Genomic DNA, 18,066 nt, shown 5'->3' with positions numbered 1-18,066 from the left:
TATATATATATATATATATATATATATATATATATACATACATACATACACACACCCACGCATGCTGTGTGCTTATATATGGATTTATGTATGTGTGTGTGTGTGCATAGTATAATTAGTGTACATTATAATATTAGCCTCTTAGACTATGTTTGTTATATTTGACATAATGATAATAAATGTATTTTAATGTACTTTAATAATTTCAAAATACACAATTTGCCTTGCAAAGATTGTACACTGAAATATATGAAGCATTATATATATATGGAATAAACAATTCCAGAAATGTTTCCAGTTATAATAATAATAGATAATAGCTACCAAAACTGTCCTTTCAGAAATCTTCTGGGAGTGACTTGTTCATGTTGCTTCTTTAAAAGAAAAGAAAATATGAATTAATTCATATTTATGAATTAAGATTTAAAGCAATTTGAAATTTCCAAACCTACTTTTTGGATTATGCAGTGTTTACAGCATTGCTGGATGTTAACTTCTAAAATGAAACAATAAAACAAAATTAGATTATTTTTTTAAAAAAACTCTTTTAACATTTCAAAATATACTATCTTCTAAGGGTACATACCGGATTCACCACCATTCTGCAACTCTTTTTCTTCTGGTTGTTCAACTGTAAAAGAAAATCATAAATCAGATACAATTTTTAAAATTGTTATCAAAACATAACATTGGAATGACTCCTGTCCTCTGAGATCTTATCAGGTTTATATAAGTGCTTTGTCCTTTTAGATATCCCATCCCCATTTAATGAATTAATTAACTTTTATTCATTGCCTGTGCTCCATTTTTCCAAAATTCTGGGCCACATTGTGAAATATACAATGTACCTGATTTACTGCAATACAGCTGTAACTCTTTCTCTTCTGCTTCTTCAACTGTAAAAATAATAATAATAAAGTGAATTATACACTGAATCAGATAGGATTTTTAAAATCATTAATGAAATATAACATATGAATGATTCCTGTCATTTGAGGACTCATATCAGATTCTTTTTAATAAATGCTTTTACCTTTTAGATTCTCACCCCAGGTCCCATGCATTTTATTTTAATTAACTGCCTATGCTTTATTTGCCAAAATCCTGGGGAAATATATTTAATATATTTGTTACATTTATTGCAATTGCAAGTTATACGTAAGTGGTAAAAAAAGTAATATAATTCATTTGGAAACCTTGGTCAAGTGTTTATTACAGATAGGAAAATGGATGGGGTGATTTTAAAGCATGCAAGTACTAGCAGAATGGCAGGCCTGTTGCAAGGAATTATTGTTTCTTGAAAGTATCAAAATAAGAGGAAAGGGAAGAATAGGAAAACATTTGGAAATTATTCTTTTGGCCAAAGGAGATGTTACAAAGTATTGGATTGAGGGATCAATTTTTTTGCATCTGCTTTAGTCACATTAAATCAAAACTGAATCTGTAAATAAACAACAACATACTATGCAAGTAAGCATGCATTCAAATTTGCCAAAAATACGTCCTCTTCAACAGACATTGAGTCAGCTTCTGTTCACTTAAAGATACACAAACCACAAGTGCCTAAACTTTTGCATGTTAAGTCATTTCCTGTAATTTTTTCACTTATTTAGTCTGGACTTTTTTTTTTAATTCTCAAGAATACCACAGACAAAACATATTTGATCCTAAAATTTCTAAGTCAAATATTACACATTGACGATAGATACTTGCTTCTGTTTGTATGATTAAAGAATAAGAGCCCACCTGATTAGAACCAAGTCTTTTGAAATTCAGAGTGCTACTTCCAACAGTCGTTCCCTCAGCTTTCCCTCGCCTGATGCTGTTCTGAGTAGAGGCACATATTTGGGTAGACCTGCTTGCCCTAATAGAAAACACTTGATCTCTCCCCTGGTGTAGCCAATAAAGCAAGGAGAGTTTGTGGCTTAGAGGTTAGTACATCTACTTAATATGTAAGCAGCTCGGGTTCAAATCCCAGAAGAGTATGGTTAGCCGACGAGAGCTAAATAGCTTGAAATAGATCTATACTAGTTTCCTTTTATTTCTTTGTCGGTAAATACAAATTTAACACAAAAATAGTTTGTTGCGAAAGTGACTGCTTGAGAAGGCTCCTGGATTGAGGTTGAAAGGCGAAAGCAGAAGCACTATGCTCCATTCCAGGATAGACCAGGTTGCCTTGATTAAAAAAACGCAATCTCATGATGACCTGCTTTATGACCATCACAACTTTTCACTGCAATGAGTAGGCTGTATTACAAATTGAAGTAATACAGGACTACCTGAATGAGAAGTATCATCCTCATTCTCTGGCAATCTGAGTATGAGAGTTCCACCTAACTATTATATTTATTACTATTTAATCAATTTAAGCATAATTTCCTCAAGTCTTAATCTGAGGAAAAATAGCATTATTTGTGGTAGTAAAATAGTAAAAGGATACTTTCTGAAGCTTTAACTATAGCGAGCAAGTACCATACCTTGGGCTTTGTTAACTGTTTTCAAATTATCTTATGCCTTTCATAACATAGACAGTCAAATAATTTGCTTTCATTTCTAAGTATCTTCTTGCCATCTTGCACAGCAATTCTGTTAGAGCTTTCCCACACAAAAACTACAATTAATAGTAAATAAAGGATACCCACGTGGTTCATTTTCATTTGCCTCATTTGTCTCTGTAAATAAAAAGGCTGACTTGGTGAGACAGAAAGATTTGTTAACTTGTTTGTTTTAAATAAAAACAGGCATAAATATTAAAACATGTGCATAAGGCTATATTTGTCCCTCAGTGACAACACCATTTCCTTCAATTCTTTTCCTGACTATCCTGTTTTGTCACTTTTCCTGCCAATCTCAAAGGACCTGCCCTCATGGCACTCTGACATGGAATCTCATGTGAACATGTATTATGTTTGAAACAGAAAACTGTTTGCTGAGATAAAATATCACTCGCCATGGCAACAACATAGACCAAGGAAAGTTATAATAGTAAAAGGCCAAACGCTTTTGCATGCATATATATATATATATTGCATAAACACACCAGCGTGCCTAACGTCCCTGTCCTACTGTCCCCGTTTATTTGTACCCATTTCTTCTGTTCTATTCATGTTTATTCTTATTCCTGTTATCTTGTACATGAGTGACAAACCAAATAAATAAAAATAAATAAATACAGGTAGCTCTCGACTTACAACCATTCATTTAGTAATCATTCAAAGTTGTAACGGTATTTTAAAAAGAGAACTTATGACCAGTACTTTCACACATTTTTCACATGCAGCATCCCATTTTGGTCATGTGATCAAAATTCAGACACTTAGCAAGTGATATGTGTTTACAATGATTGCAGTGTCCTGGGTCATGTCATCCCTTTTTGTGATCCTCTGACAAGCAAAGTCAATGGGGGAAGTCAGATTGACTAAACAACCATGTTACTAACTTAGGAACTGCAGTGATTCAGTCAACAACTGTGGCAAGCAAGGTCATAAATAGGACAAAACTCATTTAACAGCTCTCTTGCTTAGCAATGCAAAATTTGGGCTCAGTTATGGTCATAAGTCGAGGACTACCTGTTAGGAATATAATCTAACGGCTGGGTTGGCAATATATAAATCATGTAACAATACTATACCTGTTTCTTTAAATCATACTGTAAAATGTGATTGGTTGCTGTTTGCCTCAATTGGCCATAAGAGGGAGCCAGAAGGACTGTTAGCTCTCTGTTTGTTAGATGCTGGGCTGATCTGATCTGAGTACTGTGAGCTATTGTAAGTTTTGCAACTGCTAACAAACTTTGAGTTCTGAACTGATTATATGATACTGGACTATGTTATTTGGATTATCTCTTAACTGAAAGACATTGATGACTGACTGTCTTATCCGTGTATGACTTGGACTGTTTGATGGACTCTGATACCTCTATTTCCACGAAAGTAAAAGCCTATTTAAACTGCAGTGGCTCTGTATGCTGGTTTGTGTGTTCTCAACACAACTTTCACAACACTTCTCTGAACGTACTCGCTCTCCCAACTGGGAGCTTACCTAACACTACCTGTACATAGCTTCTTGCTGCAGTTCAATAACATTTAAAATATTAAAATAGGACAAGTCCTATTCATTCCCTTTTCCTTGCCTTTCTCTGATTTTCAAATGTCCCCCCCCCAAATGGGGAGGAGGAAGAATTCTATGTTCATTTAACTTATTCAGTTCAATTAACTTATTCGTTTGAAAAGAATTTTTTTCCTTTATGATTTCCACACAAACACATAAAACTACAAATTAATTATTTATATACATGAAATGTAGCTGCATAATTACTGACCAGATTCGCTTTCAGAGCTCTCTGAGTCACTGCTGGAACTGTCGTTACCTTCATAAAATGAAAATGTATTTGTCTTAGTAACAGTTAAACAATTCTGTAGATTAAAATGAGACCATTGAATATTTAACATTTGTTCAATCCAGTTCTGAATTTAGAAGAAAATGATACTGTATAGAGGAAAACTAATGAGTTTTCCCATTTATACGAACTCTTATGAGATCACTTTAAAGACTCCTTAGTGATCCACAATAATTTGGACACTGCAACCTATATTTTACTTACTCATTAGTTTTCAGGTAAACTACATCATAGGCTAAATATAGACATTGTTAAATAAAATTGCACCTAAAGATCAACTTTTGGTTGGGATTACACCACGTGGGAAAAGAAGATTTCAAGAACTACAATTACATGATACAAAAATATCTATGCATCAATGTTGCACATAGGTTCTATTACTTTTAGTTAAGACTTTAGCTGTCAGGTGTAATTATGCTATGGAAAAAGCTTTACGTGGGATTTTGTTCAAAATTAATCACTCATTTTTCCCCCTTACTCCTTGCTTCAATTTGTTTGGATGAAATCCAAATGAGGATTTATGTCCTCATACGAGGAAATAATCAATTTCAAAAAGCAACAATAACTGAAAACCAGAAACAATGAAGACATAATACACTAAAACTAAAACATTTATCATCTGTCAGGCATTTTCAACAGCCATTATTATCTGGAAGATTTTAATTTATTTTCCTGTGCAATTTTCTCAATTTATTTTCTTGTGCAAAATCTTCATCCTTTTTGTTACAGGTATAACCATCTAATTAGGTGGAAAATAATGCAAAATGAAATATCTATTGTCTCTTTTAAAAAGGGGCAACCCAAGGTCACAAGAGGTCATGTATTCCTTTTGTTTTTTGTTTTGTTGCCTATGGATTCTCCCCAGCTACAAATGCATTACTGTTATGGAGCTAAAAATTTTCCTTAATTTTGAAGTGGATGTATATAGGAACTGTAGCATATGCCTAAAATTGCATTAGCAAGTTTAAAGAACAAAGAATACCTCTGCCAAAATGTCATAAAATACACTAAAGCCCATTTGCTATCATCTATTTAACCAATTTTTTAAAAGTTATTTCTAGATAATAATTTGTGATCCCATTCAAAAAAAAAGGAAACACACATTGGTCATTTTTATACTTCATTTGTACATTTGTTCATCAGCCTTTGATCAACAACATCACAAGGTGGCAGAGATAATTTGAAACTGTTTCCCAAGACATTATGGGAAAGAATGAGAACCTCAGGGGAAAATGAGTTTATACGGCAAACACACTGTGTTACAAATGCAAAAACAAGACCCATAGAATTTGATTGTCATATAAGATTTTTTTAAAAAATAATAATAGAATCATCTGAATCAAGAGAAATTCAAACAGAACAGTAAATTTTAAAAAGTATTACATAAGATAACAATCATAATTGAGAAAGGTGGAATAGTACAAGATAAATATTTCAGAATGTAATCTGGACGGAAACAAGACTGCTAAAGTCAGACTGTAGCAATTGATTTGGAGGAAGGAAGGGAGCAATTTCTATCCAATTTATTCATCCAATGAAACCATGAAAATCTGTTTCGATTGATTGGAGATACACGTTAAGCACAATACCTTTTTCTTCAGGGGAGGAAGAATCAATAAAAATGTCTTACCTCCTCCCATAGAGGCCAGTACGTTTTGAACCAAGGGAAGCCCTATCATTATACAGAATGAAGCAGTTAGCTTAGCCAACAACTGCTAAGCTAGCATTTCTTTAGGAAGAACTGCTGATAAAAAATTGGGAACCCAAATAATCTACTTTGCATATCTCCAACTGCTCTCCACAGGTATGGTGAAAAACTTACTCCAATAAAAGAGAATATATGCAGTTCAAGGATGAACTATGGAGGTTTTAGTGCTCTGTGAGCTTGGTCATTGCTTGCAGATGTTGCATTACCCAACTAGGTAACATCACCAATGTGAAGTAAGCAACCAAGTTCACAAAGCACCAAGAACTCTATACAAAAAGCTACTGCTTCTAGCTGTTTATAGATCAGTCTAGACCAGTCAAAGGGAATGAAGGCAATTATACACATCCCAGGATAATGTTGCAAGATCCAATCTGGGTCGGTCACCGGGATCAGAGGTTTAGTCTTCTAAGCTTTTAGACTCATGCTGGAGCCCATCCTCAGGGAACTTCTCTCTACCAGAACCTGTCCTTTGGTGTACTCTAATTGTAGTGTTTATGTGGTGCCTATTAAGCCAATAACTTAATAAGCCATTCGAAAACACCCCAATCAATAAATGAAAAGCCACATACAAACATGTACCCCATAAATACTATACACAGAATAGCCCAAAGCATACATTGTGGTAGAGAGAAGTTCCCTAAAGATGGGGCTCCAGTAGGAATCTGAAAGCTCAGAAGACTAAACCTCTGATCCTGAAAACCAATCCAGGTTAGATTAAAATAAATTTAATCAAATCCAGGATTTCAATAGCAACACCACCAAAAGCATCCTTATGAAGGATGGTACAAAATGCCACCTTTCCATTATTAAATCCTGGGGAAATTATCCAGAAATTATCAAAATGGTTGCACAAGAGGACCTAGCATATTATACAGGAATAATCGGCTGCATTCAATACCAGTGAAGGCAAAGCAAGAAGCAAATATCAGTGGAGACACTATTTTCTTTCTTTCTGAAACCCTAAATTTTCTTTGTTTTCAATAATCTATTTTGTTTAGATATGTTTCTTTTTCTGACACCCTCTTTCCCTTTTCTCTTCATCCTCAGCTTCTCAGAAAATAAATAAATAATGATATTTAATTAATTTATCCTTACTAATAAACAGAATTATATATTTTTAAAAAATTAATTACCTTTGTCATCCTCAGAGGTACCATCAGATTCACTGGAAAAAATCAAAAATTAATATTTAAATAGATGAGATCCTTTGTAGCATTAAATACTATTAAACACATTCTTAGTAAGAAAAGTGGGTGCATTCATTATTCATACATTTAAACCATGTCTTTGTTGTCCATCATATAAAACCATACCATTGTAGACAGATCTGCTTCATAAACCTATGAATGAGACATTTGTTTAGTAAAAGTTCTATAGGTTCTTTAATCAACAATCCAAGCTCTGTGCTTGGATTGTTGAATTACTAGACCAAGGATTCAATACAAAGCTCTCTCTAAAGCTGATTAATACATGAATGTGCAACTTCAATTTGGGTACATCGCAAATGTTACACAGCATATAGTTTTATATACTATCTGGAATAATTCATAGCAGGATTATCACTTTAGCAGAGATTATGTCAAGATAGCCTACATTATATTCTTCTTTTTGCAGTGTTCCATTTGAAGACTTTTCCTATTAAAAAAATCCTAAGAATGTGCCACAAAGGATCATCAACACTTTGTATCTCAAAAACAAAAAGCAAGCAAAGCAAATACATAGGGTATCTAGTCATATAACTTAGAAATAGAAAGCCTTATCTGATATGATATTGCTATAAAATTATGTAATTGTTTTCAAAATGTCCGATATGTATGCAAACTGAATGCTAATGTGTTCTCTTTTTGATTATACATTCCTCTTATAAATGTATACATTTACTGTAGCTACGTATATTTTTATCCAGGCCTTACTGAAACGGCAATTCCATCTTCCAATTCAGTTTACCAGTTTACTGGACTACTTTACATATCCAAGTAGCCAGTTGCATATTTCCATTTAACAAGGATCAAAGAGCAATACAGATATAAACATTAGACTATCTGATGCAATAATTTTTTTAAAAAATCCTGAAATGCAGCATTTATACTTTCTATTTTAACAAACAACTCAATAATGGTATCATATTGGCTCTCGTGTTTTTAGAAGGAAGTATCGGTAAATAAAAGTAGGCTTATGAAAACTTGACTATCAACTATGATAGTCAGAATTCACACATATGTTGTGTGGGTAAGATAATGCAAATTATTCAAAGTCTAGAAAGATAAGAGAAAGACTCATACACTCTATTTTCCTTTGCATTCTGTTAACTGACTGACTGTTTCTATGAGATAACTAAACAAGCTGCAGAGAATAAACTATTCAATAATAATACTGTTATATAAATTCAGTGTTGATATTGTTTAAATTATATCAATGGAATTAATTTTAAGAAATACTAAACACTAATACTAAACTATACTACAGCTTATAGCTTCATTTTCTAAAGCATTTTTATAATCTCATTTATTGTGTTTTGATTATTGCATCTCTAGGTTCATTTACTTGGTTTGTTATTTTTACTGTTTCATGTCTTACCCATGAAAGCCACCTGGGTGACTTTGGGTGAATCACTTTCTCTTTCAGCCCAAATCACCTCACATGATTGTCAGGAAAATAAGAGAAGGATATTGTTGCTGCCTTGAGATGTTTATAAAAATAATAAAGGTGGAATACAAACAAATAAACAAACAATGCAATGTTCCATACTGTACCAGTACCTCTTCAATTTACACTAGGAGGATTTCATTAAGTATTTGTATCAAAAATTTAGAAAGCAGGCCTAACATGGGATATCAGTATTTGAGTATTAATATCAAATTATGCCCATGTCTAGATACACCAATATTTTATAATAGACATGTTTCATAAGACTAAGAATAGCACAGACATGGGTTGAGCAAGTTGCTAAATAAAGGCCTTAATTATGTATATTAAGCTTTTTTGGGAGAAACAAAAAACTGAGCTACTCAGTTTTCAACTGAGAATAACAATAAAAATTAAATGTTGAAAGCAGATCTTTTTAAGAAATCTGGCTATCCAATTAACACAACACAGGGATCCATGGAGGAAGCCCACATCTGCAAATGGGGGGTATGCTCAAATGTCCTCCCCTTTTATACATGCATTTACAAAAGAGGATGAGTTTTTTTTTATCATAGTGCTACTTCTGCCATCTTATTGAGTTTGACTATCAATTGTAGATTGCCCTGAGATAGCACTAGATTTGTGCTGTTGCATACCAATGAATGATGCAAATAATATATGTATGCATAACACGAGCTCTTCGACATACAACCATTCATTTAAGTGACCATTCAAAGTTACAACAGGCCTGAAAAAAATTAGTTACAACCCATCCTCACACTTACAACTATTACAGCATCCTCATGGTCATGTGATCAGAATTTGAGTGATTGGCAACTGTCATATATTTATAATGGTTGCAACATTCCAGAGTCATCTGATTGCCATTTGTGACCTTCCTGGCAAGCTTCTGACAAGCAAAGTCAATGGGGAAGGCCAAATTCGCTTAATGACCATGTGATTCACTTAACAACTCCAGTGATCCTGTAACAACCATGCAAAAAAGATTGTAAAATCAGGTATAATTCATTTAAAAACTGCCTTGCTTAGCAACAGGAATTCTGGAGATCTGCTTATGCAGTGATCTCATCTTTGTCTCCTTTCTTTGAGGAAAAAAGAGCGTATGTATTGCATGTCCATAGGGCTATGGCCAATGGGAAGCAGGCTTACAGTGCTCCAAGCATATATTTAACTCAAACTTAAAAGTCCATTTGTGAACATATAAACTGGCTTGAGACACCGATAAATGGTAATGAAGGTGTCACAAAGATCTGTGTTCATATTTGTTTTCATTAGCATATTCTTAACTTTGATCAAAAATTATGATCAAACCATTATGTACATGGACTGTAGATTACAGCACAGTATACCTATTGCCCTAAGATATAGTCTGTTTGATTTTGATGTAGCATCTTCAGTAAACCTACTATTGTAGTTTGTAATCATGGCCTGTTCAGGGAGCCCAACCACAATTCATTCAATCATTCTAGGCATTATTTTTCAACCCAGTTTATTATTTTTCATCTTTATACTGAATAAAATCTACTGAAGCCTAGTCTTCTTGGGGTGTATGAGAGAATATTCTCTGGAAATTTTAATGAATTAAATCTAATTCCACAAGAAATTTTCTGTAATTTTTTAAAATTTCTATTCTGATTTTCCTTTAGGAGTGCCACGGTATCCCTTCCCTCAAAATTTTATTTTCTCAAAATAATTTGGGTTGATTAAGTATATAAAGTTCTTCAGTGAGCTTCTGGGGCGAAGGACAGATCTGAATGTGAGACTCCTTTGTGCCAGTTCAAAATTTAAGTATTACTGAGATTCTTGGCTCTTTTCATAGGTGGGACTGGAGCACCTACGTACACTTCACTGTGGGAAAGAAATGTGGCAAGAGAAAGTATGGGGGGGCGGATTTCAGTCAGTCTTGATTGTTAGTGAGTATTGGTGGCACAAACAGACCAGACATCCTTTCATCTTCCTCATAATTATAATTTCAAGTGTTGGACGTCTGTTAAGATATGTTGTGCTTTGCTATACTTGCCTTAACAGTACAGAGTGTCAAAGAAAGTTTTGAAATTAATGATAACTGGGATGAGAAGGCAGGGGAGAGGAATCTGACTAGCTATCAAAGAACTCTTTAAGGAAAAAAATTGTTGCATTTGTGCATAATGTTCATTTCTAGCTTTGTATATACAGTAGGTTTTCCTGCTACATTTAATTTTTTCAAAATACATTAGGTTTTTCATGAATTAGTATACAGTATTAACTTGAAGGTTCTTTTCCTATTTTATAAAATGCATGTTGCTAAGACTACAATTTTATTTCATTTTATTTCTCTTTCTCTCTCTCTCTCTCCCTGGGTTGTGTGTGTGTGTGTGTGTGTGTGTGTGTTTGTGTTTTAAGATGGAAGTTGAAATGGGAAATGGGAAATAATTGCGCTAAGATTTGATCTGGTTTTCTTCTGATTTCCAATATCAGTTTGGATGGCTAAAGAAACAGGATAATGATGTTCAAGAAGACCAATTTGACTTCAGCTATTGTTGAAAACAAACAAAAAAAAAAAACCCAGTTACTACAATCTGTACCTCCTAAGTGATGTATTTGATTTCTGCAAACAATTTTCCTGAAGGAAGTTAAAACTATGTATTAAAATTAATCTTGAAACAAGAATCCCAATTTTAAAGTTAAATGAACATAGCTGGACCGTTGAAGTTCTTTAAATGCTTCCTATAAACTCTGTTAGCAACCTTTACAAATGTCACCAGAGCTTTTTAAAAAAAGCCACAATGTGGATGAAATAACCCACGTTAAATAATCCTGCCTTGGTGTCAGTCAGGAAACTGTATCTGAGCTCAGGCTTTCACTCAGGAAAACAACAATACAGTAATAAAGAAAGATGTCGATTAAGGGAATATCTGGCTGCTGTCCAAAACCAAGAGTCGAACCTGCATGGAAGATCGCTGGGATATCACCGAGCGAGACTGCAGATGAAGGCAGGAAAATAGAAAAAAACAAAACAGATCCAGGAAGAAAGCAATGGCACAATTACAATCTTGCCGTCCAGGAAGTTACACGGATGCAGGGCCGTGCATCTTCGAAGAGGAGCTTACTTTCAATAATTGTAATAATTTGGAAACCGCCCAGAATCGCCTCACAGCCAGAGATGGGCGTCAAACAAATTAAAATAAACAAATGAACGATTCGTCTTCTAGTCCGCACAGAACCAAAAGGAACCCCATGACGCGCCTTTTCCTCCCCAATTCCCCCCCAAAGAAGCGATTCGGGGTCGAGAACGGGAAGGAGCTTCCCCACGTGTCAGAGAAAAGGGACGCCAAGCTGGAGAGAGGCGTTTCCTCCGCTCCGCCCGTCAACATACACACGCGCGCGCGCGCATCCTCTCTCGGATGGAGGGCTGCCAATTGTTGGGGCTTTTCCTTTTGCGAGCATCGCCTTCCTTTCCCCGGCTTGCATTTCTTTAGCGACCGTCTTTCTTGCGCCGCGGGGACTGGCCGGCTGCCACCAAAGTTTCCCGCCTGTTTTTTTTTCTTTTCTTTTGGTCTCCAACACCTGCCTCCTCTCCCCACCTACCCCCGCCCTCCTCCGCTCTCCTGCCTTGTGCAATGGCGCCTTTCCTTTGTTGCAGCGCCGAGCAGAGCGGGGCTGCCTGGCTGCTCCAGGAGCTGGGAACGGATGCCAGCAGGGAAGAGAGCCCCGCGCGCACCCTTGTCCATCTTTGCCTCGCGGGCGAAGCGCTTTGAAGGCGCAGGGAGCGGCGAGCCTTGCAAGGCGGGCAATTCGGGTTTCCCCTCGCGGGCGCTTCCAGATCTGCCCTGCTTGCGCGTCCGTTCGTTCTTGCTCGACCTGGGGAGAGACTCACCTGCCCTGCACCTGCCCGCACTCCTGCTCGCTGGCCATCCTTGGACGCAGGGCAGAAGCGCACTGAACAGAGAGAAGCTGTCCAGAGCCGCCGCTGATTGGCCGATGGGCTGCTTGGGGGAGGGGGAGGGGGAGAGGGAGATACGGCTGAAACCCCTCCCCGTACGTGTCGCGGCAGCGCTTAGTGAGAAGCAATTAAGGAGGAAAAAAGGCGCCAAACGCTCCGAAGGTGCTGAAAGAGAGCAGCGCAGGGCTCCGGAGCATTTTAACAGACTGAACCCTACCTCCTTTCTCAGGAAAAAAAATATCATCTTCCTCTAGTCCAGTGTTGTTTTTTGGCCATGCCCCACCTAAGCATCTTTAAAGTCCGGGTGCCTCCCCTCCTGTGACATATAATTCTTACTTTACTCAAAAAGCGAACTCTACTCACGGGGGGAGGGGGACCTAAAGGGCCATTAACTTGGTTTAAATAAGGTTCAAATTGTCCCCATTAAAAGTCAAATTGCCCTCCCCCCTGCTCTAGTCCCTTGTAGAGATTTTCTGAAGGTAGCACTGTGGGAAACCGGATTCCGTCGGGCGATTGGTTGCTTTTTAGTTCTCACGGACAGCAGAACAACAAAAACGAGAACTGTGACTTAAACGTCTGTTTTTAAAATGAGCGGTCGGTCTTCTGCCGAGTTGGGAGTGGAATAGTGGAGCACGTTGGGTTTGTAACAGTACAAACAGAGAAGGTGAAAAAAAAGATCCACAATGCCCAAAATATGTGAGCTCACTCTTTCACTGATGGAAAGGGAGGGGGGGAATACAGCCACAGGGAAGGATTTATGGGATGAATATTGATGAAGGGAATACTTGGCTGGACACCAAAATCCAAGCCGGTTTGTGGAGTTCTGCAGTTGGGCTGCTGCATTTAATGAGCTTGGTTTGCTTTGCAGCTTGCTTAGGTTTGTGGGTTTTGGTCAGGCTATTTTTCCTCTTGTCACTTTTCCCCCCAGCTCTGCTACTCAGTTGTCTTCCAGTTCCAAGAACTGATGTTTTGTTTGTCTGTGTCTGTGTCTGTGTCTGTGTGTGCGTGCACGCTATCTAAAGATTGGGTTGGAGGTTTCCCTTTCCTGCATCTTCACTCATACCTGCTTGTTTTCAGTTCCTCTTTTTGTATATAAAACAATCATCATCAATTTCCATTGGGCAGTTCTGTACAAAACAAGTTATTTTTTTAAGAAAGTAGTCTAAAAAAATGTACCTTTGAAAAGTGGCCCTCTGGAACTTGCAGGCTTAGCAATTTGCATATGTAGAGATAGGGAAATCTTGGTGCAAATGCAAAGGGTTGAATTTGATGTTGTGGGAGCTTCACAGTGGTGGGTTTCAAAAGTTTTTTAGAATCTCTTCTGTAGGTGTGGCCTGCTTTGTGGAAGTGGCTTGCTGGCCATGTGACTGGGTGGGAGTGGCTTGCCAGCCATGTGACCGAGTGGGAGTGGCTTGGCAGTCATGTGACTGGGTGGACATAGCCAACTTGTAAAATGTAGTGAAACTCACTTAACAATGCTCTTACTTAGCAACCAAAACTCTGGCATTTGAAGCACGCAAGTCTTAAAGCTGACAAGTTACAAGACCCTTGCACCCCTAACCCTTTAGAAAAAAAAACCCAGGGGTGTTCAAACGTGACAGCTTTAAGACTTGTGGACTTCAACTCCCAGAATTCCTCCTCTCACTCTTCATCTTGATGATGTGCGGATGGGTGTGGGGGAGGGAGCTGGAACCGGTTGTAAATGGCACTGTAGATTTGTGGAATCTCTTCTATGGAAGAGGTTAGAACTGGCAGGAACCCACTCCTGGAGCTTCATCACCAGAAGCTTTCAAGAAGAAGCTCCTGTCATCTGTCTAAAATGGTATGGTCTCCTGCTTGAGTGGGGGGTTGGACTAGATGACCTACAAGGTCCCTTACAACTCTGTTATACCCTACCTTTCGTACCTCTCCAACTAAGGGTTTTAATTGTCCTTCCCATATAGCACCAAAACAAAGGAAAAAATGCATGCTTATTCCAGGTGAAGAGTTCACACTTACACACTGATCCTCAAAGGAGCAGTCAGGCTTTATTGGTCCAGAACCTACCAGTGACCCCTTGTCAAGAACATGTTAACAGTTTTAAACAACAGGCTTCCATCACAACATTATTATTTATTTTATAATAGTTTAAAAGCTCAAAGGAAATATTCCTATAAAATAAATATATCAACCTTGCTTATCCAAATTATACTTGATGTTAAACCATGCAAAAACTGGCCAAATATCTAAGGTGATTCTCAATTATCCAGGTCTTGGTTGTCCCAATGGTGCTTTTTCAAGAAGTCATTGGACTTTCTGGTAACATCGTTCCATGTGCCTTCAACGTTTAGTCATGTCGGCCACATGATCACAGAATCATCTTTGGACAGTACTGGTTCTTTGGCTTTAAAACTGAGATGACTACCGCCCCCTAGAGTTGGGAACAACTAGACATATGTGCAAGAGGAACCTTTACCTATTCCCAGGAGTCTTCTTGGACTGACGGTTTGCATCTGGTGCCTCAATGGTTGCATTATAATTGCTAATCATATATATGTATATGTGTGTGTGTGTGTATATATATATACATACACATACACACACATACATACATACATACATACACATATATATATACATACATACATACATACATACATATATATATATACATATATATATACATATACATATATAATATCCTCACAACAAGTTATTTAACTACTGTTCAAAATTATGACAGCCTCAGAAAGGATGTTTTATGGCATAAAGCACTTCTGGTCATCATAAAACATAGTGGCCTCATCACCCTGATAGCTGGATTGCTGAACAGTATGAAATAATAGAATCCTTCAAATAGGGAAAGTCCCTTTTAAATCCCATGGGGAGCAAAAGTAATAATTTCTACATTAAAGGAATCCCATTCATATGAAAAGGTCTCAATGTCTTAAACAAAGTCAGCCAGGAATTAAACAAGCCACCAAAAATTAGAACTGATTAAATTATCCACTGGATTGTCTAAATCAGGCCTTTTTAACCCATGAGCCATATGCTGTCCTGAAGAGCTAACAATGCAGCCCCACAAGATACAGTATAATAAAAAAGGAAGTTTATATGCATTAACAATGTTGTATATTTTATATGCAGCCTATGACAATTCCTCTTCACTCAATGCAGCCCAGGAAAGCCAAAAGGTTGGACAGCCATGACTTACACTTTCGTTGCCCTCTTCCTTGCAAAACTAACAAACAAAACAGACGGGGAAACTCCTGGCAATGAGATAAGATTAGGAAGATTTTGCTATCTTGTATTAAACATGATAAATGTATCAAAACGGATAAATATAAATAGTAACCTAGTGTAAATACTAACTTTGTGAAAGAAATATGTAGAATGACATGTTGTAAATAACGTAGAAACTAACTTTCACTTAGGGTACTTATTTGGAACTTTGACCCAAGCATAAGGCAAATTGCCTTTTCAGCTGAAAATTGCCTTCCTTGTTCCAGCATGATTTATTTGTCATTTGCACCAGAACCCAGAACCCAGAAGAGAGTCCATCCAACCATACACACACCTTTGACTACATTTCAAGGGCTTGGCAATCAGCTAACATTTATGATTAGTTGCAGCATTCTACAGCCACATGACCATGATCTGTGATGTTTTTTGTTAGTTTCTGGCACAAAAAAGCCCTTCCCATTTGGGAGAATGGATACATTTAATGACCACGTGATTCTCTTAATGACTGCTGTAAAAATGGTCAGAAATTGAATCCAATGACATGGCTGTCTCAATGTACAATTTATATGAGTTACAACCACAATTCCAGTCCTAAATGTAAGTTTAGGACTATTCATACTGATAATTTTGATAGTTCTGTTTTTTATTGCATTGTCTGTTGTTGCCTGTAAGTCACTTAGGATCTGGTGACTAAGAGCTTTTGTAATAAATACCGGTAAGTAAACATCATATTGTTGCTACAAATTGTGTGGAAGAACAGCAAACATTCCTTGCACGTAATATGAGGCGCCTTAGGAAGATGCTGATATGCACCAAGGCCCAATTTATATTATTGTTTGCCCTCAAATAGAAGATGAGAAAGACTGCATGGGCAAGACTGTTACTGTATATACATAAATGTATAAAAGATATTAATATCTCTTTTTCCTCAAAGAAAAGTTTTTTAAATATATATTTTTTAAAGTGGGCTATCATGTCTGAACTAGAGAAATCCGGATTATTAATAATTAGCCAGAATAATAAGTTATATATAGAATATAGCTCAGAAAGCAAGAAAAGAAAACAAACTGGGGTAATGCAGTACCAGGGATTCCACATAATAAGTTGTGTTTTTCTCTTTGGCTACCTGAAGTAATTGAGGACAGTTCTCCACTAGTATTGTTTTCATTTCTTCAGTAATTAACATATACGAAGTAATACTTTGGTTTTTCTTCTCTACACAATTTTAAATGTCTCAAAATTTATTTTATATAGAAAGTTTATGTGAAGATATTGTGTAATTTACTAATGAATAATTGATGCTGTTGAAGGTTTTGTTGACAGTAAACTCACAAAAGGCTCTGAATGCATTGTCACCATAAGTTCTTGTGTTTGAATATTCCATTTGACTGAAGTGAAGCAAATGTGGTTTGGTTGGGCTCAAGGTGTCATTTTTAGAGACTGCAAGTAAAAAATTAAAGAGAAGGGGTTTCAGGTAGTCCTCAGGTTATGGACCAGAATTTCCATAGGAAAGTAACATGATTGTAAAGTCCACATGACTCTGCCACTTAGGAACAGCAGCTCTGGCAGTCCCACTGCCAGAAAGAACCTCATATGATAATTTACTTTGCTCATAGGAAATGGGCAGGGAACATCCAATCATGTGACCACTGAGGCCTGCAATCAGTGGTGGGATTCAAATAATTTAAGAACCGGTTCTCTGCCCTAATGACCAGCTGGGTAGGAGTGGCTCAGTTGTCATGTGACTGGGTGGGCATGGCCAACTCAATATCACTCACATTGATGGGCGCTTCGCCTTAGCTGTTACAATGTAATAAGGGTTAACGGGAGAGGCAGTTTCTGTAAGCAGGGCAATAAAAATTAGGCTAGAAACAACACCAGAATGTTTCCTTCCTGCCTTCCTTACAGAATTAGCCCTGTAAAGAAAATAAGAAAATAAGATTTCTTCCAACAGAATTCTGGAAGTTGAAGTCCACAAGTCTTAAAGTTGCCAAGTTTGAAGATCTCTGGGCTAGAAGATCTCCACGTTCCCTTCCAACTCTGTTATTCTATATTCTGTAAGACAATGATTAAGAGTGGCACTGTGGGGGATGAAATTATAAAGACCTAAGATTATAAATGAAAATGAGTTATCTCAACTTGCACAAGAAGGAATATTGTTTTAATCAA

The 18,066-nt window shown here is 36.8% G+C and overlaps 1 protein-coding gene across 2 annotated transcripts in view; it reads right to left on the bottom strand.

The window, feature by feature from the left end:
* The window catches only part of LOC106557369 (NACHT, LRR and PYD domains-containing protein 1a), a 28,900-nt gene extending 16,199 nt beyond the window's left edge, over window positions 1-12,701 (bottom strand). For both annotated transcript variants that reach the window (XM_014076594.2, XM_087725311.1), the window contains exons 1-8: window positions 12,610-12,701; window positions 7,241-7,272; window positions 4,322-4,369; window positions 2,643-2,672; window positions 849-896; window positions 587-631; window positions 453-496; window positions 325-374 (exon numbers count right to left, since the gene is read on the bottom strand). In XM_014076594.2, the coding sequence (XP_013932069.2) occupies window positions 325-374; window positions 453-496; window positions 587-631; window positions 849-896; window positions 2,643-2,672; window positions 4,322-4,369; window positions 7,241-7,272; window positions 12,610-12,647 (335 nt within the window). In that variant the 5' untranslated portion in view covers window positions 12,648-12,701. The remainder of the gene's footprint in view (window positions 1-324; window positions 375-452; window positions 497-586; window positions 632-848; window positions 897-2,642; window positions 2,673-4,321; window positions 4,370-7,240; window positions 7,273-12,609) is intronic.
* Between the last annotated feature and the right edge of the window lie 5,365 nt (window positions 12,702-18,066).

The sequence above is a fragment of the Thamnophis sirtalis genome, unplaced genomic scaffold (assembly GCF_051295495.1).
Source record: "Thamnophis sirtalis isolate CommonGarterSnake01/CBP01778 unplaced genomic scaffold, rThaSir2_p1.2 scaffold_11, whole genome shotgun sequence".
Classification (NCBI taxonomy): Eukaryota; Metazoa; Chordata; class Lepidosauria; order Squamata; family Natricidae; genus Thamnophis; species Thamnophis sirtalis.
This window is presented reverse-complemented; position numbering and strand designations above follow the sequence as displayed.